The 23945-nt window shown below is 46.5% G+C and overlaps 1 protein-coding gene across 13 annotated transcripts in view; it reads left to right on the top strand.

Annotated features, from left to right (window-relative positions):
- LOC139575894 (transcription factor SOX-6-like) overlaps window positions 1-23945 on the top strand; it is a 91563-nt gene that overhangs the window by 10898 nt on the left and 56720 nt on the right. For 7 of the 13 annotated variants that reach the window (XM_071401311.1, XM_071401313.1, XM_071401312.1 and 4 more), the window contains exons 2-4: window positions 3338-3510; window positions 4918-4941; window positions 5808-5876. In XM_071401311.1, the coding sequence (XP_071257412.1) occupies window positions 3338-3510; window positions 4918-4941; window positions 5808-5876 (266 nt within the window). The remainder of the gene's footprint in view (window positions 1-3337; window positions 3511-4917; window positions 4942-5807; window positions 5877-23945) is intronic. The other 6 variants (XM_071401320.1, XM_071401323.1, XM_071401316.1 and 3 more) reach the window with 1 other exon arrangement.

Below are 23945 nucleotides of genomic sequence, written 5' to 3'. Positions count from 1 at the left end.
ACAATACAATACAGTAGAGACAAGACAATACAGTAGAGACAATACAATACAATAGAGACAATACAATACAGTAGAGACAAGACACTACAGTAGAGACAAGACACTACAGTAGAGACAATACCATGAGGTAGAGACAAGACAATACAGTAGAGACAAGACAATGCAGTAGAGACAAGACAATGCAGTAGAGACAAGACAATGCGGTAGAGACAAGACAATACAGTAGAGACAAGACAATACCGGACCAACTTGTCTTGGTACAGAGAACAGCCTGTTGTCTTGATACAGAGGGCAGTCTGTTGTCTTGATACAGAGGGCAGCCTGTTGTCTTGGTACAGAGGGCAGCCTGTTGTCTTGGTACAGAGGGCAGTCTGTTGTCTTGATACAGAGGGCAGCCTGTTGTCTTGGTACAGAGGGCAGCCTGTTGTCTTGGTACAGAGGGCAGCCTGTTGTCTTGGTACAGAGGGCAGCCTGTTGTCTTGGTACAGAGGGCAGCCTGTTGTCTTGGTACAGAGAGCAGTATGTTGTCTTGGTACAGAGGGCAGTATGTTGTCTTGGTACAGAAGGCAGCCTGTTGTCTTGGTATAGAGGGCAGCCTGTTGTCTTGGTACAGAGGGCAGTCTGTTGTCTTGGTACAGAGGGTAGTCTGTTGTCTTGGTACAGAGGGCAGCCTGTTGTCTTGGTACAGAGAGCAGTATGTTGTCTTGGTACAGAGGGCAGCCTGTTGTCTTGGTACAGAGAGCAGTCTGTTGTCTTGGTACAGAGAGCAGTATGTTGTCTTGAGACAGCCTGTTGTCTTGATACAGAGGGCAGCCTGTTGTCTTGGTACAGAGGGCAGTATGTTGTCTTGGTACAGAGGGCAGCCTGTTGTCTTGGTACAGAGGGCAGCCTGTTGTCTTGGTACAGAGGGCAGCCTGTTGTCTTGGTACAGAGGGCAGCCTGTTGTCTTGGTACAGGGGGCAGCCTGAGGTCCCCACAATGCTGCCCAATTTCAAAACAATGAGCCCTCTGTTAGTATTCTGTTAGTGTTTGTGCAGACCTGCACTCCCCACACATGGCCCCCAGGCTAGAGCCCACGATCCCTCTGTGGCCCCCGTGCACTGGCCTGCTCCTGGAAGTGAGGATACACGCACACACGCACACTCACACACTCACACACTCACACACATTTAACAAGCAATCCTACCATTGGTTTCTGACTGAACATCAGAGAAGAGCCTGGATCCTGACAGGACAGTATTGAGTCCAGATGTTTGATTTGCTGTTAGAGTACCTCTCTCTCTGCCACTCCCGCCCCCGTCCCCCCGTCCCTGGACTCGCTGTCTTCTGCCGTGTAGATACTGGTGACCTATGAAGGCTGCGCCTTTATGGACACAGCCAAAGGTGAACAAAATCGCTGTTGAGTGTACAATTTTTACAGATAAGTCATTCACAACAAGTGGTCGGGTGAATAAGAAGTCAATTCAGGCCTGGGAAACCGCACACAGGCTCAGTGAATAGCTGCTTTTAGGTGCTTTTTTCTGAAGAGGATAAATGGAGAATTGCAGCTCTCTTCCATTGCGGCAAGCAGTGCTAGGCAAGGCTGCCAGTAAATTGCCCTGAATGGGTTCTGGAGGTTGACAGGCCCTATTAAGACAAATGGCCTTCCTCATCGGAGAGATAAAATAAATCAGGTGTTTAGTCAAATTAAAATAGTTGGAGTGGAGAGGGCCCCGGGGAGCCCTGGGAGAAACTCAAGACAGATGTGTCCAAAGGATAGAGGAAGACACCCAGGAAAGAAAGAATTCAGCTCCCTCTGAATCCCTCTTTACTGTACTGGTATCTGTCCTTTATCCTTCTCTCTTTCAGTCTCTCTCTCTGTTGTTCCGCTGTAGTCTCTCTTTTTCCTCTCCCACCCCTCCTCCTTCTCTCTCTGTCTGTCTGTCTGTCTGTCTGTCTGTCTGTCTGTCTGTCTCTCTCTCTCTCTCTCTCTCTCTCTCTCTCTCTCTCTCTCTCTCTCTCTCTCTCTCTCTCTCTCTCTCTCTCACTCTCTCTCTGTCTCTCTCTGTCTCTCTCTGTCTCTCTATTTCTCTCTCTCTCTCTGTCTCTCTCTCTCTCTCTCTCTCTGTCTCTCTCTCTTTCCCTCTCTCTCTCTCTCATGCGCGCTCTCCCTCTCTCATTGTGCACTAGCTCCAACCTCTGCTTGTCACACAGGAGTGCAGCGAGAGGAGAGTGAGTTACTGTCCAGCCTCTCACTGGCAATTATGTTGGCTGTGTAAGTCAATGGGAGGATCACTTAGCATTGATTAGGCGAAGATACAGAGCAGAGCAGTGAGGTGGAGATGCTCTCCATCACGGACGCTGAACTAGGACATGTGACTGGAGGAAGAGGAGACACACATCCTCACTGGGGCTGCATCCATCATTGTGTCCTTGCCCAGCGCTCTCAACCATTCGCTCTTATTAATCAGAGGGTTGCAACTGCTTACAGTAATTAGCAGCTTTGGACAGCCGTGGTACGTAGTGTTGTGGGCGTGTCTAGGAGGCGTGGCATCTGTTAGTGATCTAGTAATTATCCATCACCCAGGAGAAACATGACTCCTCTCTCTCCTCTTGTTTATGGAAATGTCTCACTTTGTTTCCAGTAGCTGTGTGTATTTCAGGGCAGCAGTCTAGTTGGTGTTGCTATGTGTTGTCACTTGTCAGAGGATGCAGCAGAGTAGCTATAGATGTCTACATGCAGTGACCCTCTTAGAGAGAGCTGTCTGTGTCTGCTCCTCCCCTAATTAGAGAGAAAAGGAGGAGGAGGGGAGAGGAGGAAGAGAGGAGGTGAGTCATTAGAGACCGTGGCAACATCTCGCTACATGAGTTGGTGGTGTGACAGAGGAAGAAGAGTGAGACGAGGAGGATGTGACGGGCTGCTGTCTGCTGCTATGTTGTGACTTTGGCACTCATCTGCCACCACACCCCATCAGCCCCCCCACAGCCTCCATCAGCCCCCATCAGCCCCCCCTAATAGCTCTCCTTATTCCCCAGGAACAATCCCTCCCTGCCCCTTTTCTCTTCTCACCCTCTGTGAAGCTGTGAGCAGCTAAAATTGACAACTCAGGGCTGTGACCACAGCACTGTTAAGGAAGTCATTCCACAGTCAGTGGCAGATCAAGGCTGGCGTGAGACACTAAAGTCTTCTTTGACATGGCCAAGTATTTCAGATGTTGATATGAAAAGATTCATAGAATATCACAATAAAACATGTTCTGCATTTATTTTCATCAATTTTCATCTCCAACCTGACACCCCTAACCATGATCACCCTGCTGACCTCTAACCTTTCACCTGACCCCTGTTCCCCCCCCAGGTACTCCAGAGAGCCTGGTAGAGAAGGAGCACCAGCTGAGCACCATGATCACTCAGCTGATCAGCCTGAGAGAGCAGCTCCTGGCCGCTCACGATGAGCAGAAGAAGCTGGCCGCCTCACAGATGGAGAAACAGAGGCAGCAAATGGAGCTGGCCCGCCAGCAGCAGGAACAGGTAAGAACACACTGGTTGTGTATGTGTGTTCTCTCTCTCTCTCAATCAATCAATCAATCAATCAATCTCTCTGTCTCTGTCTCTGTCTCTGTCTCTGTCTCTGTCTCTGTCTCTGTCTCTGTCTCTGTCTCTGTCTCTGTCTCTCTCTCTCTCTCTCTCTCTCTCTCTCTCTCTCTCTCTCTCTCTCTCTCTCTCTCTCTCTCTCTCTCTCTGTCTCTCTCTCTGTCTCTCTCTCAATTCAATTCAATTTAAGGGCTTTATCTCTCTTTCTCTCTGTCTGTCTCTGTCTCTCAATTTCAGTTAAATTTAAGGGCTTTATTGGCATGGGTTACCTATGTTAACATTGCCAAAACAAAAGTGAAATAAACAATACAAATTAACAGTTAACATTACACTCACAAAAGTTGCAAAAGAATAAAGACATTTCAAATGTCATATTATGTGCTCCCTCTCTCTCTCTCTCTCTCTCTCTCTCTCTCTCTCTCTCTCTCTCTCTCTCTCTCTCTCTCTCTCTCTCTCTCTCTGTCTCTGTCTCTGTCTCTGTCTCTGTCTCTGTCTCTGTCTCTGTCTCTGTCTCTGTCTGTCTCTGTCTCTGTCTCTCCCTCTGTCTCTCTCCCTCCCTCTGTCTCTCTCTCTCCCTCTGTCTCTCTCTCTCCCTCTGTCTCTCTCTCGCCACTTTCCTGTCATTGTACATCTTACACATATTCCTCCCTTTACTAAATGCTTAAAAAATCCCTTAACCCTCTATTGATTCATCAGGGAACTTTATTGCTGAAAGATGCCAATAAAGTGTTATTATTTAGTAGGAATTTGAAATAATATTACATTTAAAATATGTTTTATTTTACAGTATAATAGCTTGAGTATTTCATGTAAGTGTCGTCATGCTCTCTCGCCCACGTTTATGCTGTGTGTTGAGAAAAATGTCATTATGACTTGTATTAACACATTTTAGTGGCTATGTGAATTAAACATGATATTAAACACTGGAGGTCGTCTATATCTTGTAAATAGAGCCCTACTAGAACAATCTCTCCCTGCGTTAGAAGGGTGGCACAAATCAGCCAAATGAGGCATATTGTACAAATCAGCAAATTAGCACAGCCCATGAACTGTGTTAATGTCTGGTTGGAAATAAGGACGGGATCTGTCCACACTGGCGACGGGTTTATTATCACCAAGCCTCCTAATGGCCAGGAGTAAATTACCAGCCTGGACTACAGCCTACAATTACAGTTAGCCTTCTCCCTACAGCTTTCAGTCCTGCATGTGCTAATAACTGTGAAGGTCAATTACCTGGGATGTTATGTACAGTACTGTATACCTTTCAATCATGCTATTGTTCAATCATCTTTTACTATAAACTAAATTTGTTTTTTTTGTTTTCTTCCATATGTGAAATCACAGTATTATGAAGAAGGGTGTTCCATGGTATGCTATGTTGATATTAATAAACTATATAGTGATTTAGGATATTTGCATGTTTTGCAATCATGTATGAGAGAGAGCAGATCTGTCTATCCCTCAATGAAGAAGAAAAGGGTAGGATAGAGTGGGGGGAGAAGAGGAGAACCTGCCCAGAGTTGGAATGTCATTTAGCCATCCAGACACGACATAGTAATTAACTGTTGACACTCGTGAAGAAGCACAAATTAATCCTGACACATTTGCAGACGACTGATATCTTACAGTGAACACTTTGTAATTATATTTGAAAATGAAAATTAAATGACACTTAAAACTAGGTTGTCATGCTCAATGAAGCGAGCGTGTAGTTAGACAGAGAGGCTGCTGGGATAGATGGGGGCTGCTCGCGGGCAGATGCCGTGCCACTCAGAGGAGAGGGATAGGAGTCTGACAGAACACTCCTACCCAGCCCGGCCCGGTCCAGCTCAGCCTACACCAGTTACCACCATTGTAAACACATCAATCTCCGTCTCTGCTTCCCCATCTCAGACTGTCCATCACAGCCCTCCTATGCAAGCACATAGCCAGAAAACAAGCTAGGCCAGCAAGGCCACATCATCTACAGCTCTGCTATACTATGACTAATGCTGAAGGCCACTGTTGACTTGTCATGTCTTTAGGCAGGTGGTGATATGTTGTAATGGGGCTCAGATCACCATGACTTCTTGTTTGCAAATACTGTCCTGCAGTTACAGTGTCATGTTTTCCTTAGTGTCAGTTGATAGTCGGTCCCCGGCCTGGCTGAGTGGTATAAGCATGTACTGTACTCTGAGATGAGAGGACCATGTTTCTGACTGTAGTGACTCTTCTTCTCTGGTGTTTATCTACAGATTGCCAGACAACAGCAGCAGCTTCTGCAGCAGCAGCACAAAATCAATATCCTCCAGCAGCAGATTCAGGTCAGTGGCTCGTTCATGTGTTCCCCTCACCCTTCCACTCTCTCACTGGCCTTTCCTTCCCCAGCCACACCCCAACACAGGCCACATGTCTAATCTCATGGGATTCTATGGGTTTCTGTCTGACAGACATTACACTGGTACAGCTTAGCACTTGTACTTTACTGTCTTCCTTTATCTTTCTCTCTGTCTCCTTCCTTCTTTCTCTCTCGCTTCATTCTTCTGTCACTTCTGTCTTACAGTCGTCATTCACATTACATGATAATTGGCCATCGGTAATTGGAAGGGGTGAAGATGGAGGGGAATAATTATCACATCCTAATTAACAAAGATGGAGAGAAGAGAAAGTAACGACACCTAATGAAGCATGCTGCTGCTGGTAGAGAGAGAAGTGCCTGGAGGGTGGAGGTGGGGACATGAAAGAGGCTGGTAAATGCTGCCTTTGAAATGATACCATCCCAGTTGAGCGACGTGGCAGGCCTTTAGACAGCACCGGGGCTACTGTTCACAGCATATTGTTAGTGAGGGGAAAACGTTGTTCACGCCAATGTGATGGCTAAGGGAGATACTGTTTTTGGTGGAAGAAGAAGTTTGTTTTATACAATATTCAGTTAAAGTCCTTTAAATGTTTGTTAATTTTCTTGAACAAGAGTAAAATATTTATAAAGGTGCACTTAGAATAGCTCGTTTTATGCTCAGCTCAGATTGAAGGTTTTATTGAAGTAATGTCAGTGTGTATGGTGGTGGTCATTGCCATGCGTTTTCTCTCCAAAGTGGATTGTGTTCTTTTCTCCCCTAAGTAATTATGGAAAATGGAGAAAAACATGTAAATGGGGGAGGAGGGGCGAGAGTATTCACACGAGACACAGACCAAGAAAAATGGAACGAGGGCACCATAAATAAACATGGCATATTTGCTGAAAGAAAGAAAGAAAACAGCATGAGAGGTAGCAGGAGGAGAGGAGAGGAGAGGAGGGAGAGGAGAGGAGGGGAGAGGAGAGGAGAGGAGAGGAGAGGAGAGGAGAGGAGAGGAGAGGAGAGGAGAGGAGGGGAGGGGAGGGGAGAGGAGAGGAGAGGAGAGGAGAGGAGAGGAGAGGAGAGGAGAGGAGAGGAGAGGAGAGGAGAGGAGAGGAGGGGAGAGGAGAGGAGGGGAGAGGAGAGGAGAGGAGAGGAGAGGAGAGGAGAGGAGAGGAGAGGAGAGGAGAGGAGGGGAGGGGAGAGGAGAGGAGAGGAGAGGAGAGGAGAGGAGAGGAGAGGAGAGTGTGTGTTGGGAGTGTTGGGCGTGTGTGTTGGTGAGGTAGTACAGTACAGTGTGGTCAGGTTAGGGACCACCCATGCTGAGTGTTGGATACAGACAGGCTGGCTACTCTGGGTAGGGGTGGTCGGTCAGTGGCTGGCCCAGCTGCCCCAGCCCAGCCGTCTGAGGAAATCCAAGGCTTTACTGTAGGGTGGGTCTGGTGCCAGGAGCAGTCTTCTCTTATGACCCACCTATTACTTATCCTGCTACTACTACACACTCACTACCAACACACACTCACTACCAACACACACTCACTACCAACACACACTCACTACCAACACACACTCACTACCAACACACACCCACTACCAACACACACTCACTACCAACACACACTCACTACCAACACACACCCACTACCAACACACACTCACTACCAACACACACTCACTACCGACACACACTCACTACCAACACACACCCACTACCAACACACACTCACTACCAACACACACTCACTACCGACACACACTCACTACCAACACACCCTCACTACCGACACACACTCACTACCAACACACACTCACTACCAACACACACTCACTACGAACACACACCCACTACCAACACACAGTCACTACCAACACACACCCAACACACACCCACTACCAACACACACTCACTACCAACACACACTCACTACGAACACACACTCATTACCAACACACAGTCACTACCAACACACACCCAACACACACCCACTACCAACACACACCCACTACCAACACACACCCACTACCAACACACACTCACTACCAACACACACTCACTACCAACACACACCCACTACCAACACACACTCACTACCAACACACACTCACTACCAATACACACTCACTACCAACACACACTCACTACCAACACACACCCACTACCAACACACACTCACTACCAACACACACTCACTACCAACACACACTCACTACCAATACACACTCACTACCAACACACACTCACTACCAACACACACCCACTACCAACACACACTCACTACCAACACACACCCACTACCAATACACACTCACTACCAACACACACTCACTACCAACACACACTCACTACCAACACACACTCACTACCAACACACACTCACTACGAACACACATTCACTACCAACACACAGTCACTACCAACACACACCCAACACACACCCACTACCAACACACACTCACTACCAACACACACTCACTACGAACACACACTCATTACCAACACACAGTCACTACCAACACACACCCAACACACACCCACTACCAACACACACCCACTACCAACACACACCCACTACCAACACACACTCACTACCAACACACACTCACTACCAACACACACCCACTACCAACACACACTCACTAGCAACACACACTCACTACCAATACACACTCACTACCAATACACACTCACTACCAACACACACCCACTACCAACACACACTCACTACCAACACACACTCACTACCAACACACACTCACTACCAACACACACTCACTACCAACACACACTCACTACCAACACACACCCACTACCAACACACACTCACTACCAACACACACTCACTACCAACACACACTCACTACGAACACACACTCACTACCAACACACAGTCACTACCAACACACACCCAACACACACCCACTACCAACACACACTCACTACCAACACACACTCACTACGAACACACACTCATTACCAACACACAGTCACTACCAACACACACCCAACACACACCCACTACCAACACACACCCACTACCAAAACACACCCACTACCAACACACACTCACTACCAACACACACTCACTACCAACACACACCCACTACCAACACACACTCACTAGCAACACACACTCACTACCAATACACACTCACTACCAATACACACTCACTACCAACACACACCCACTACCAACACACACTCACTACCAACACACACTCACTACCAACACACACTCACTACCAACACACACTCACTACCAACACACACTCACTACCAACACACACCCACTACCAACACACACCCACCACCAACACACACTCACTACCAACACACACCCACTACCAACACACACTCACTACCAACACACACTCACTACCAACACACACTCACTACCAACACACACTCACTACCAACACACACTCACTACCAACACACACCCACTACCAACACACACCCACCACCAACACACACTCACTACCAACACACACCCACTACCAACACACACCCACCACCAACACACACTCACTACCAACACACACCCACTACCAACACGCACCCACTACCAACACACACTCACTACCAACACACACTCACTACCAACACACACTCACTACCAACACACACCCACTACCAACACACACCCACCACCAACACACACTCACTACCAACACACACCCACTACCAACACACACCCACCACCAACACACACTCACTACCAACACACACTCACTACCAACACACACCCACTACCAACACACACCCACTACCAACACACACCCACTACCAACACACACCCACTACCAACACACACCCACTACCAACACACACTCACTACCAACACACACTCACTACCAACACACACTCACTACCAACACACACTCACTACCAACACACACCCACTACCAACACACACCCACCACCAACACACACTCACCACCAACACACACCCACTACCAACACACACCCACCACCAACACACACTCACTACCAACACACACTCACTAGCAACACACACTCACTAGCAACACACACTCACTACCAACACACACTCACTACCAACACACACTCACTACCAACACACACTCACTACCAACACACACCCACTACCAACACACACTCACTACCAACACACACTCACTACCAACACACACCCACTACCAACACACACCCACCACCAACACACACTCACTACCAACACACACCCACTACCAACACGCACCCACTACCAACACACACTCACTACCAACACACACTCACTCACTACCAACACACACTCACTACCAACACACACTCACTACCAACACACACCCACTACCAACACACACCCACCACCAACACACACTCACTACCAACACGCACCCACTACCAACACGCACCCACTACCAACACACACTCACTACCAACACACACCCACTACCAACACGCACCCACTACCAAGTCTCTCACTCTCTCTCTCTCAGTATCTCAGTATCTCAGTATCTCTCTCTCTCTGTCTCTGTCTCTGTCTCTGTCTCTGTCTCTGTCACTGTCTCTGTTTCTGTCTCTGTCTCTGTCTCTGTTCTCTGTTCTGAGGAGGATCATTAAAACATAATTCTCCTCAATTTACCATCACAAATGGCTTCATTATCAGTTCCATACTTTGAAGTAAACATGTTTTCCCTTGCTGAGAATCTGTCCCTCCTGTAGTAGGCGTACTTTGCAAGGGTCCCAGTTGAATGGTGGAGGGGGCTATAGATCCCCTCTTCACCCCCTTCCCTCTCCACTCCTCCAGGGCTCTCCCCAGTCCCCAGTCCCTGTGATGTGTGGAGGCATAGCAGCAAAGCAAACCCCTTGGATTTACACGGCATTAAGCACAAAAGCAGGATTTAGTACTGGGCCATAAACATCCCTCTTTCAAGTGCACTTCCCAAGAGAAAGGCCCCACTGTCAATGTCTGCTTCTGCTGGAGAAGCCAGAGAGTTGGCCTCTCTGGTGCTGCTGTCACTGTCCAGTGTGTTTGTGAGAAATGACTCCCCATCACTCCACCAAAGAGGATCTCACTCTGCTCTCTAGCACAGTACCTTCACTAGTATACACTCTAGAATAGAGCACCCTATGCCCTGGGACCAAGTCCCCTTAATAAGGACTCTTTACTCCTGGGCTCACTCACACATCACCACAACACATCATACTTTGACAGGTCCACACTCCACTCTTTCATGCTGTGGTTAAAGACTAATGTGCTACCTGGAAATTCCCCTTGATGAGCAGTTCAGGGATGAGGGTGTTATATCTCTTCCACCACACTTGGGGAGGTACTGAAAGTGTATGGATCTATTTCAAACAGATAGAGAGGCCCCTAGATGTAAAGATCTGTGTCTCCAGCCAAGGCAGCCTTCCCCAGACTCTGTCCCTGTGATCTGTCCTGATGAAACACCACTATATCTACAATTAAACAAAAGAGACACATATTTACACCATCTGCTGCACTCCCCTCAGTCTGTCTGCTTGTTTACAACCCTCACCAGGCCCTTATCAAGCACAGATTACTCTCACAACAACTTCAAATCAGTTTGATCATGTTAGACATTTTGTTTATCCTACCGCAAGTCCTTTAATGCTTACTTCATTACATTTTCTCCCCTCGTGACCCAGTTTTACTCTGTCCTCTGTGGGGCTGGTCTGGCTGCTCGTAAAGATGGCCAACCAAAGGGATGAGGGGAGGGATGAGGCAGGCCGGGGCGAGGTAGCGAGGCACCTCGTCGGCACTCTGTTTTCTGCTCTTAAAAATGCCCCCGTCCTCTTAATATACAACAGCTTTGAGTGAATTAGTACTCTAAACAATCTTCCAGCCTGCGTGTTGCAGACTTTTAGCAGTAGTAAAACAGCACTGGGGGATTGGGTTACCCTGCTGTTAGTATGGAGAACAGTGGGCTTTACTAGAGATCCTCCTCTTCACCATCAAAGTGCTTGTAGTTTGGCTCCAGGGGGAAAACGCTTCAGATTCTGGTGCTGTATTGATGATGTAACTGATCACATCAGTGGGGACTGTAAACCGGACCGGAGGAGTCCAAATAAAACCACCAGGACCGTAAACTGGACACCCTCCCTGGCATGCCATGCACTTTCAGGGGTTTTCTTTGAGGGGTAGGGAGGGGAGGGAGAGAGGGAGGGAGGGAGGAAAGGATGGAGTGAGGGAGTTAGGGAGGGGTGTGCAGAAACAGGCAGAGCGGTCTGGAACGAGGCACGCTCCAATTTAATCGAGTCTCCTTTTGAATGGCCTTCTCTCTCTTTTCATCTAGTTCTACTTAGAGGAGGGAGAGAGATTGATTCTTTGTCCTTCGGGATTACAATGTCACTTGTTTTAAGATAGCAGATGTTTTGATTACGGTGTTAGGGGCTTATCAGAAGTTTAAAGCTCAAGGCTCTGTGTTTATTTTCCAAACTCTCGTTTTTTCCCCTCTAGTCGTCCCTTGTTGTTGTTAAACTAATTCCGCTCAGGGAGAGGATTACTGTTATGTGAATCAAGTATTAAACTTGATAAACACAATTAGGGAATCAACTAGAGGCTTGTGACAATTAAAGCAAAATGTTGAAGTAAATCTGATCCGTAACAGAGCATGTGTTTCTTACATAACAGAGTCATCAAAGCTGTGTGAATGCGGCCATGGAAAGCCAGTGAATTAAGGAGACAGAAAGGCAGAAACTGACGCTAAGCAGAGCTCTGTTCTGCCTGTTCTGTTCTGCCTGCATCTGCATCAATCAGCCACATCGACCGGCACTCGATTGGACTGTTGGGGGCTGTCTCCTTGACAATCACACCCACTTTTTATTCCTCCCCAATAGCAACAAATACGGTTTTATTTTAACATCAGAGCCCAGGCTGAGTCTTACATATGGCTTTCTGTAATTATATAGGAGTGAATGGCAGCACAGCCATATGTTAGCAGCATGGGTAGCAGTCTATGAAATGACTTAATAAAATGGTGGTGACTGCTGTTGTTGGCCGAACACATGTTTCTCTGAAGAGGATATATTTATATAGAGATAATCGCCATGGATTGGAGGAATTTTTATTAGTTTCTCTAATGGCTGTATTTCATCCAACCCAGTGACAACTCCAGACTCTAGGTCAGTATATTGGGGGTAGTGATTGGAGGTCTGCTCCCTGCCCACAGGGGCCAACTGACTGGGAGATTGTGATGACAGGTGGGGGTCAGAGAGGTTTGGGGGGGGGGGGGGGGGGCTGCCTTGCCATGCTGTGATGGAGTGCAGCTCTCTGGCTACAGTAACAGTTAGCTGTCATTGCCCATGCCCCAGCCCTCCAGCCCCCAGGCCCCATCCCCAACAGCCCCGCGATCCTCCAGCCCTTCTGCCCTCAGAGCTCTCACACAGATCCAGGCCAGGTGGAAATTCCTGCTCTCTCACGAGGCTTCTGAGCTGCCGTGTATCTCCTGCGCATTGGGATGGCAACAGTCCATGCATTCCTGAAAAATGGGGCTGGTACGATGTGAGACGAAGTGACACACACATACGCAAGATAATAAATATTCCCTGAAAGGCTGAAATTTATCTTCACACGATGCAGGTTGAAGAATGGAGCTCCCCAGATGAAATGGGGGGATGCTTTTAATCAGAAAAACCCTGTTAGGTCAATTACAATGTGTCTGTCTGTCCTCACATTCACAATAACACAATAACAATCCATACTTTATTACCTATGTTTATAATTATAACTCTGAGCTGGCATTGTTGTACCGTATGTTTAGCAGTGATATAAAGATCCCACTCATATGGGGTTCTGTGGAGACCATTGTTGGTTCACTCTTTTAATCCAGCAGCCTTAAACACTCTCGTCATTGGCCAGGTCTGGTTCTACTTATCTAGCGCAGAGCTGCTTTTCCTCCTCCTGCTCCTGTGAAGGACCTCCACGTGACTTCCGCTGTCAACCCCTACTCCTCCACCTCCCACCCCCTCTCCCCCAATCTCCCAACCCCCTCTCAACCAATCTCCCAACCCCCTTTCCCCCAATCTCCCAACCCCCTCTCCCCCAATCCCCCAACCCCCTCTCCACCAATCTCCCAATCCCCTCTCCCCCAATCTCCCACCCCCCTCTACACCAAGCCCTCCATCCTGTACAGGGTGGCTACATCCACACCCCTCCCAGGACTTATACCGTCCACTGATCCACTCATTTTGAGTCACTCTACACTTTATTAATCTCTATTTATCCCTCTGGCTGGGAATGATGCCTATTGTAGATTCACTTTATATAGAGAATTATTGTTCTTAGATCTGTGTTCTATTTGGAGCTATTTTGGACTTAAGGCTATTTAAATATTACATTTATTTATGTTACTACAAAAATACACAAGTTACAAAAAAATCTCTAATGTAATACAGACATAATTATTTCCTCCCCATAATATTTTGCCCCCCATAGCATCTACCAAGAGCACAGAGTGTGCTGGTACTTGTTGTTTGGCTTTAAAGAAGTTCCATTGCCTTAGTTAAAAGAGAAAAGACCAGTGCCTTGTTGTCAGCCCTTACTTCAAAGTGGAAAAGGTTTCCTCACATGTGGTTTTAAATGGTGTGGAGGAACAGCAGGGGACTTCTAAGGGTTAAATGATAATAGCTGCAGACAGTTCCCAGATTAAAGATACTATTTAATTACACAAGGGCTAGCTAACCACCTCCACATCCTAGCCTGCCAGGCAGACACACTCCTATAAAGCACAGCAACACCACAACACAACAACTCACACATACTGTAGAACTTGTGTACATGTGTGTGGGTGTCTTTATATGTTTATATGTCCGTGCTTGTATTTGTGTGTGTATGTGTGTGTGTATCCTATGGGTTTGTGTGTTTATCAGTGTGTTATAGGTAAGTGTTAACATAGAGAAGGTGTAGAGAGAGCCTGAAGAGAAGCTCTACTCTCAGGGGCCTGGCTGGCTGACTGACTGACAGACAGACAGACAGACAGACAGACAGACAGACAGACAGACAGACAGACAGACAGACAGACAGACAGACAGAGACAGACAGACAGACAGACAGACAGACAGACAGACAGACAGACAGACAGACAGACAGACAGACAGACAGACACAGACAGACAGACAGACAGACAGACAGACAGACAGACAGACAGACAGACAGACAGACAGACAGACAGACAGACAGACAGACAGACACAGACAGACAGACAGACAGACAGACATATGACCCTGCTCAAGAGCTAGTGAGGGCCTGATTCCTCTCATATGTGCAGCACAGGATCCCCAGGGCCGTAGAGCCGGCCTCCCTCCCTCCCTCTGCTGTGGTCATTTAACAGCAGTAGAGCTTGAAGAAGCATGACAGGCCCAGGGGTCCGGGGTCCAGGGCCCAGGGGCTAGACAGGCCAGGGCCCCAATAGAGGGTTTATCAGTAGCAGCTTCCTTTCTCACTTGATATATATTTTGAAGGTATGACTAGGGAACTTTCAATAAATTCCCTGGTTGACACAAAAGCTTCCTTTACACAATCAAACCTTTTTTTGACAGTGTATGCTTTTAAAGGCTCAAATTGGCATACAGTTGAAGTTACACACGTGTGTCTGTCTCAAGGTAGAATTCATTCCATTACATGCAAATACTCATTGAGCTGTAATTTAATCATCTTTTTTCTTCCTCACCATTATCATTGATGAACAGACTACGCCACCAATTCCTGAATACATCATTTGCTTTTATTAACCTACCAGTCTTACGCTGTCTCTCTGAGTCTGTTTTTGAAATCCCACATGAACACATTAGAAAGAATAGCAGCCTGTTTAGAGATTTTCAGGATGTAGCTCCATGTCCCAGTGTTGCAAAGCGCTGATAGAATTCACAGGGGAAGCTCTATAAAAGCGGGTCCTGTCTGCCCAGGCAATAGGGACCTCCTAATTAAACACAGAGCCCTTTGTGTCACACACATTGGTTTTTGAATGAAGGCAACAATCCCTCTCCCCTCTATATGGGCACAGAGAGATGCCTCTGTCTGTCGGTCTGTCGGTCTGTCGGTCGGTCGGTCTGTAAGGTGCTACTGCTGCTATGCTAGTCAGTGTGCAGGTGAGCCGCTCCAGTCCTACTGCAGCACTGTGCGGCTCTCCTATTTGTGTGTCTCTGAGTCACACACACATTCCTTGAACATGAGTCGGTTTTGACTTCTAACCTATAGTGGAACATACAGGAGATTATCAGGGCAAATGCAAGTGGGAGTCATTGACTACAGTTTGTAGATATCCACCCCCAGCCCAAGTGGTACATTTCTGCCCAGTGTCTTTAAAGGTCACTCTGGCTCCTGCTCGGTTTTCATTATTTACAGTCATTGTAATAAGGTTCCTTGCCTGTCACACCCTATCTAAAGATCATGTGACAAGCCAATACAGTAATTCCCACAATTTACTGGCTCACTGTATTTTTATTGATGTTTTATTTAACCTTTAACTAGGCAAGTCAGTTAAGAACAATTCTTATTTACCATGACGACCTAGCCCCGGCCATACCCTCCCCCAACCCGGACGACGCTGGGCCAATTGTGCACCGCCATATGGAACTCCCGATCATGGCCAATTGTGATACAGTCTGGGATTGAACCAGGGTCTGTAATGATACCTCTTGCACTGAGAGGCAGTGCCTTAGACTGCTGCGCCACTCGGGAGCCTGTACTGTACTGTAGTCTACACACAATATGCTTTGCCCTTGTAATCCAATGAACGGTAATTGCACCCAACATTTTATTTGGTTAACATTTTAGCGAGAACAAAGCACACTGCTACCATATAATGAGGAATCATTTCAAATGAACTTTAGATAAACACAAGGGTGGCTGCTAATTGAACAAAGATAATGGCTCCTAATTTATGCCTCTCAGATGTTTCTGTTGTTTTCCAGGGCGCAAATTATCTTCTAAGAGTCTCTTATTAATGCATTGGCAAAACGCACCAAAATAGACATTGTTAAAGGGAATGTGTAAGTTCCCCAATTAGCCCAGCCAGATCAACTACTAGCATTATAGCAAGAGAATAATAGAGCAGGGAGTGATAGCGTGTTTCCAGACGGTGTTAGCTAGGCTGGCAGTAGTGGGATTATTCGGGGGCCCTAACGGTCTCATCATATCAGCTTGGCTTGAGCCCAGGGAGGGAGATAGCTCTATAGATCCAGCCCTACATAACATGCTCGCCCACCAGTTAAAGGAGACTGTTAGCTGATGAAGATGTGCACATGCAAGACTAGAGATAAAAGAAAGCGTTGACCCAACTCATTAGCCCCTGTGATTTAATATATTGACACTTGGATGCAAATAATTCCATTTAGTGGCCTGTGTTGGGCGGGGGGAGGGATCAATTTAATTAGTTATGAAATGTGACTTCTTGTCAGGAAGCAGAAGAAATGCTGACGTTAAATAAAGTCGTGTGCAATTTGAACAATAAAGCTATCGCGCCCCTGTTAAAACTTAATGATGCACAAAAAGGGCTTAATAGATACAACCTCAGCAATGGCTGTGATGGTTTGGAAATTAAGCTAAGTGGACGAACAGCAAGACTAGTAATGTCGCTGGCCTGTTAAAACAAATTCACACATTATGAATATAAACAGTGCAGGCTATCTGGGACGATTCGGTCTGTAGGTTTTGTCGACGTACATCTGCCTTGCCGCTGAAAGACTCTTCCGGCTTCCTTTTCTTCGTTAGGTCAGGGTTAAGGTACACACAGAGAGTGGGGATATTGAATGGACTTATTATTGCATTAGGCTCCATTTCCTCTGACACTGGGCCCTAGCTTGTGAATGGCAAACTGTAGAGAGTGTAAACGTTGAAAGATACACATCCCCAGTACTTACACGATGTGATGGGTTCATAGAGGCTGCCTGCCTGGCACACAAAGGCACATTTGTGTGGTGAACATATGCTAGGAACACACATGTCTTTGTTGGTGATGTAAGCATGTACATAAACACGCCTCCATTATCAATGTTAATGACACAACATCTCCTAGCGGTCTTGTAATTATCAGCAGGGCAGCGCAGCGTCTTTGTGTTCCCACACCTCGCCCGTTTAGGCTGCGTTAATGAACTGCCTGAATCTTGACAAGGGCTGTCACATGAACAGTTGTAATGTGTAAAGTCACACCTGAGTGTCTGCCTTAAATTAGTCACCTGAGGGGATTCCAAACAAGCACTGGGATTTAGTAATTTATGCCAGGACCCTGCAGCCTCTCATAGTAGCTCAATGCTAGTGATAACAGTAATCAACACAAGACAGCAGATCACTGGAGCTGTAGTGCATCTCATCAGGCATTAGGGAACCTAGTGAGCTCTGTGATAAGACAGTACTGTTAAATACACTTCATAATCCTAACAGGAGCACTTTACAGCTCATTATTGATAGTGAAACGAGGCCAACTGTAGCTATGATACATAAAGCCGTACTCTATGACCTCTGAATATCATTATAAAGCACCTGTTTACAACTCTATTGCTCCCCATAATCCTTTCCTGGATGAAGGTGGCCAGTCGCCTTATACTTGGCACTCATTGGACCCCGTGCTCCGAAGAAAAATATCAGTTGACGGAGAACACATCCTCCAGTGTGAAGTTGACTTAGTTTCCTCTCCCTCTCCGCTCGGCCAGTGTTTTCCCTGCTAATGTTGAGCAAACTGTTTTGTCTTTGCGTTGGCTCTGCGCAGCCCTCGGCCTCCACAGTGGGCACACTCACAGGGAGAGGGCTGCATTAATAGGATCTAGTGTGTGCGGCCAGCCGGCAGGGAGAAAGGGGGCCCGTGTTTTCTTAGGGCCGGGGTGGCAAAGCAAAGCATTCAGCCCATGGCAGCAAAAAAATACCCTTTTTGTTTTTGGGCGGAGGAGAGTCCAAGCATTCCCTATGGAACACAATGAATGGCCCATTCTGTCCTGCACCGTTATTCAGACACAGAATTGTTTTGTTTTTTTTGGTATTTTTTTCTCCAGAATTATTCTTGCCCGTCACTCGGTGTGCACATGACATTTGAGCGCGTTTTAAAGTCTCAGCACACTCATATGCCTGTAATAAAGTGGTCCCTCGCAACAATCGTGCTTTCTGCCGGACAACAGAGCCCACTGTTGTTTTCCCAAGCCCCAGCAGCTGGGAGGCAATTGTGAAGACAGAGGCTCAGTCTATGTGCAGAGCGGAGGGAGCAGAGGAGAGGACAGGAAGAAGGGGAAGTCCTCCCCTGCTCCTCCAGCCCCCTCTTGACCAGCCTCCAGCCCAGAGGCCAGCCAGCCGCCGTGTGGACAATGCCATTATTAGATAGGGGTGGTCCAACGCCAGCCAGCCAGCCAGCTCTCTGTCCCACCACCAGACACACTGCAGTCTCTTATTAACTCACTCCAGTCTCCCACCCAGTCTCCACAATGGTGAGGTTGTTAGAATTGTTTTGTGTTCTTTTATATTCACAGAAACAGTAGATGTTTAAAATTAAAATATAAATCATATGTTGGTTTTAAATAAACCCGAATTACATGAGAAAATGTCAGAAAAATGACTGTACATCAGAAGTATATTTTTACAAGGGATGATTTACACATGAAAAGTATCAGAAGAGAAATAATTAAATATAAAATGCTATGTGGAGATCATGTGTTTCTGCCCCTCAGAGATTGGCCTTTCCTAACAGTATGTTGAGGGATTGGAGGATTTCACAGGCATATGCCAATAGTTTTTCACATTTTCTCCTACGCTTCACATGTTCATACCCTTCTATTCCTCACATCCCCCCAGCCTGTTCACCGTGGTTATGGTGGGCTCTCTGACTAGGCCGTGTCCGACCTCTTTTACAACTCCACCCGCCCCCCTGCAGTGAGGGTCAGAGGCATTCTGCTTATTCCCAATCCCATAGAGGTGGGATGTATACGCAGGATAATGATGCCAGGCACAGACTCACTTGTGGGTTTGTTTATGTCTGTTTGCATCTTTCCTGTCATTACCCATGCAGTTTGAGGGAGTCCCCATGGATTTGACCAGTTTACTGCAAACCTTTTGAATTTCATGACCAGACCATGCCAGAATATGATTTTTTCCCTTCTATTTCATTGTGTGCCTAACAAAAAACATCCACACAGATCTCATGTTTTCTGGAAATGTAACATTGTAGAGGTGGTAGTAATGTAAGAATGTGGTTCTGGAATAGTAGGACATTTATTTGGGAGAGGGGATAGTGTGGGTTTGTACGTGTGTGTGTGCACCTGTGTGTGCGAGAGAGAGAGTATCATGAAAGCAGCTTTTGTACATAACATTTCAACCCCAAGGCCTATCTTTCATATTTTATATTCAATACAAATCAAATTACTTTAAATATTTACAAACTTAAATTACATTGAAGGTATTTGAGACTCAAGAATTTGCATTAAAGTACAGAATTTCTGTTGAATCTACATTGATCACGTCTATTCTCAGGGGAGTAGCTTCATTCTTCTGCTTTGTACTCTTAACATGTTAATGCTTCAACCAATTTACTGAACATCAGTAACATTCACCAACATACTGGTATGCTGCATCATATTCTATTCTGAACATCAGTAACATTCACCAACATACTGGTATGCTGCATCATATTCTATTCTGAACATCAGTAATATTCACCAACATACTGGTATGCTGCATCATATTCTATTCTGAACATCAGTAACATTCACCAACATACTGGTATGCTGCATCATATTCTATTCTGAACATCAGTAACATTCACCAACATACTGGTATGCTGCATCATATTCTATTCTGAACATCAGTAACATTCACCAACATACTGGTATGCTGCATCATATTCTATTCTGAACATCAGTAACATTCACCAACATACTGGTATGCTGCATCATATTCTATTCTGAACATCAGTAATATTCACCAACATACTGGTATGCTGCATCATATTCTATTCTGAACATCAGTAACATTCACCAACATACTGGTATACTGCATCATATTCTATTCTGAACATCAGTAACATTCACCAACATACTGGTATGCTGCATCATATTCTATTCTGAACATCAGTAACATTCACCAACATACTGGTATGCTGCATCATATTCTATTCTGAACATCAGTAATATTCACCAACATACTGGTATGCTGCATCATATTCTATTCTGAACATCAGTAACATTCACCAACATACTGGTATGCTGCATCATATTCTATTCTGAACATCAGTAACATTCACCAACATACTGGTATACTGCATCATATTCTATTCTGAACATCAGTAACATTCACCAACATACTGGTATGCTGCATCATATTCTATTCTGAACATCAGTAACATTCACCAACATACTGGTATGCTGCATCATATTCTATTCTGAACATCAGTAACATTCACCAACATACTGGTATGCTGCATCATATTCTATTCTGAACATCAGTAACATTCACCAACATACTGGTATGCTGCATCATATTCTATTCTTATCTTCAGCATTATGGTTGGACAGTCTCATATTACTATTTATATCATAACCTAAACATCACACTTCTAAATGTCCTGTAATTGTTTAGGTATAACCTTTAGTGTACTGACATACTGTATGAATGCTTTCCAGTGTGGCAGTGTGGCATATAGTACAGTAGAGTACAGCAGCCTCCAGTCAGTGCAGAGTTCTTGAGCCAGCCTGGAACCAGAGGAAGTCAGGGGGAGGGAGGGGGCTGGGCTGGAGGGTGCTGTCTGCCCTGCTTTTTAACAGCAGCAGACTTAATATAGACATATTGGAATGGCTCCCTTCCAAGAGAGCTTGTTTTACTGTGTAAGGAATTAGTGGAACAAGAAGTCATCTATTGGTTATTCCCCAGACGGCCCGACCTCACCCCAGTGTCGGATTCCTCTGCACCTTACCCTGCTCTCTGCTGCAGATAGACTGGAGGGAGAGTGGACACTACCCTCCTCCCCTACCCTCCAGACAGTCCCTGTTGTCAAAGAGCAGCGGCGTAGCGTACACGTATTATTAGTCAGGCTCTTGCTCAGACGCCTCTCCAGCAGAATAGAGAATGACTTGTGTCCTTTGGCAGACGATGTTAATCTTTTTCCTGCTGGCTAAATGTGAGGTCTAAGGGTCCGAGGGAAGGGGGAGACGGGTCACAGTCATGTCCAGGACAACAACCTTTTGTTGCTGACCTGTACCTCTGTAGTAGATTGGGATCACATTTCAGAGGGAACAATGTTCTCTAGTCTGGGAGGCAGGTGGAGAGGAGGGAGGTTTTGGGGAGGGAGGTGGAGACCTGGCCTTAATACCAGCTAGCCACAAGGCTGAGGGATCAAAGTCTGGCTCAGCGCTATCGATCCACTGGCCTGATTACCATCACACACCAAACAGAGCACAATGTCTGGGACTCTGATAACACAACTACACTGGACTATGTGTGTGGGTGGGTGGGTGTGTGCGTGTGTGCGCACCCTTTTGTGCTGTCACATTGTGTCTTTGTGAGTGTGCATGTGCCTGTGTGTGTGTACATATGTGGGTGCCCGTGCCTCTGTGTGTGTCAGAGCCTGTGTTGGATTAGTGCGTAAAGCTGTAGTGCGGTCACACTGGAGGAGTGCGGTTAACTGATAAATGACCTGTGATGTGGGAGTAATGTGTGCTTGGGGATCTCTGGGATTGTTTTATAAATTGACCTCTCTAGAACAAAGTAATGCACAGACTCTAGAGCACATGAGTGGTTCCATTCAGTGATTTTCCTCCTGGTTGGGCTCCAGAAAGCACTCGCCCAGCCCTCTCTCTCTCTCTCTCCGCAGCAGCAGCAGCAGCACAGTAGCACAGAAGCAGGCCGGGTGTTGAGTTCACATGGCCGTCTGGTGTCAGTTACAGTGCTTTCTGTGGGGATGAAGCCAGGGCTGCCAGCTTCCTGTAGATCACTTTACCTTCAAATGGAGCTCCTAAGGTGCTTTCCACTCGCAGGCGTTTGGTGTGTGACTCAGTAGAAAGTAGGGGGGAACGCCGTGTCAACTATCAGCACTTACAGTAACAGCTGGAGCCATTCCTCTCTGGGTCAAATTATATCAACCCAATGTATTTTCTAACTCCTCAGGTAAGATGTGAAAAGTGGGGTTGCTGGAATTGTGGCAGAACGGCTGGCAGAAATAGTGTAGGTTTAATAAGCACATCTAGACTCCCTGTTTGTGATTTCTAGCAAATGTTTTGCCTAATTGTCTATTTAGCTTTATAATGTAACACTGCACAAGTCAGTGCAAATGAATCAAATGAATAAAGATGAAACCTCACATACAGGTTTGATATTCCTCCAAACACATCTGGGTAGCACGTCGGAGGGTGTCAGTCAGCTACCGCTTAGACATTTCACCTGAGACTCCCACTGTGCTTCTCAGCAGCTCCAAACTTTTAAAACACAGTGAGACAAAATCACACTTTTTTTTCTTTCCTTTTCTGTCTTCTGTCTCATCTTGTCAACATTGAGGGAATTTGGACATGTTAAAACAACTCCCCTCCTCCTTTAAAAAGGGGAAGAGGACAGCATCCCAGTGACGCTTGGTGAGGATCAGACTGTGTTAGTGTTTGGGGGTGCGGGTGGCCTGCTGGGCTGGGTCGGTAGTGCTGCAGGGTGTCTCCTGGGCCCTGTTTAAAGACCGCTACAGACAGTGAGGAGCATAGGTGCTGACAAGGGCCCTATTGAGCACAGTAATGGCTTGTACATCGCCATCTCCATCTGCACCTGTACGTGTGTGTGTGTGTGTGTGTGTGTGTGTGTGTGTGTGTGTGTGTGTGTGTGTGTGTGTGTGTGTGTGTGTGTGTGTGTGTGTGTGTGTGTGTGTGTGTGTGTGTGTGTGTGTGTGTGTGTGTGTGTGTGTGTGTGTGTGATAGGAGAGAAGAGCAGTGCTCTCTCTCATGTCTGCCCTGTCTCTTACTCTGAGTGTGTCTAATGGTAATCTGACCATGGTCAATCCCAGGCCTTTGGCTGGCTCTGCTCTCTGCACTGGCTGACCCCGGGATTAGCTGCTGCTGTACACCATTACAACACTGTAGTGCTGATGTCAATGCTTCCACTAATGACATTGATTCAG

The sequence above is a fragment of the Salvelinus alpinus genome, chromosome 5 (assembly GCF_045679555.1).
Source record: "Salvelinus alpinus chromosome 5, SLU_Salpinus.1, whole genome shotgun sequence".
NCBI lineage: Eukaryota > Metazoa > Chordata > Actinopteri > Salmoniformes > Salmonidae > Salvelinus > Salvelinus alpinus.
Note: the sequence above shows the minus strand (reverse complement) of the source record. Positions and strands in the feature narration are given on the sequence as shown.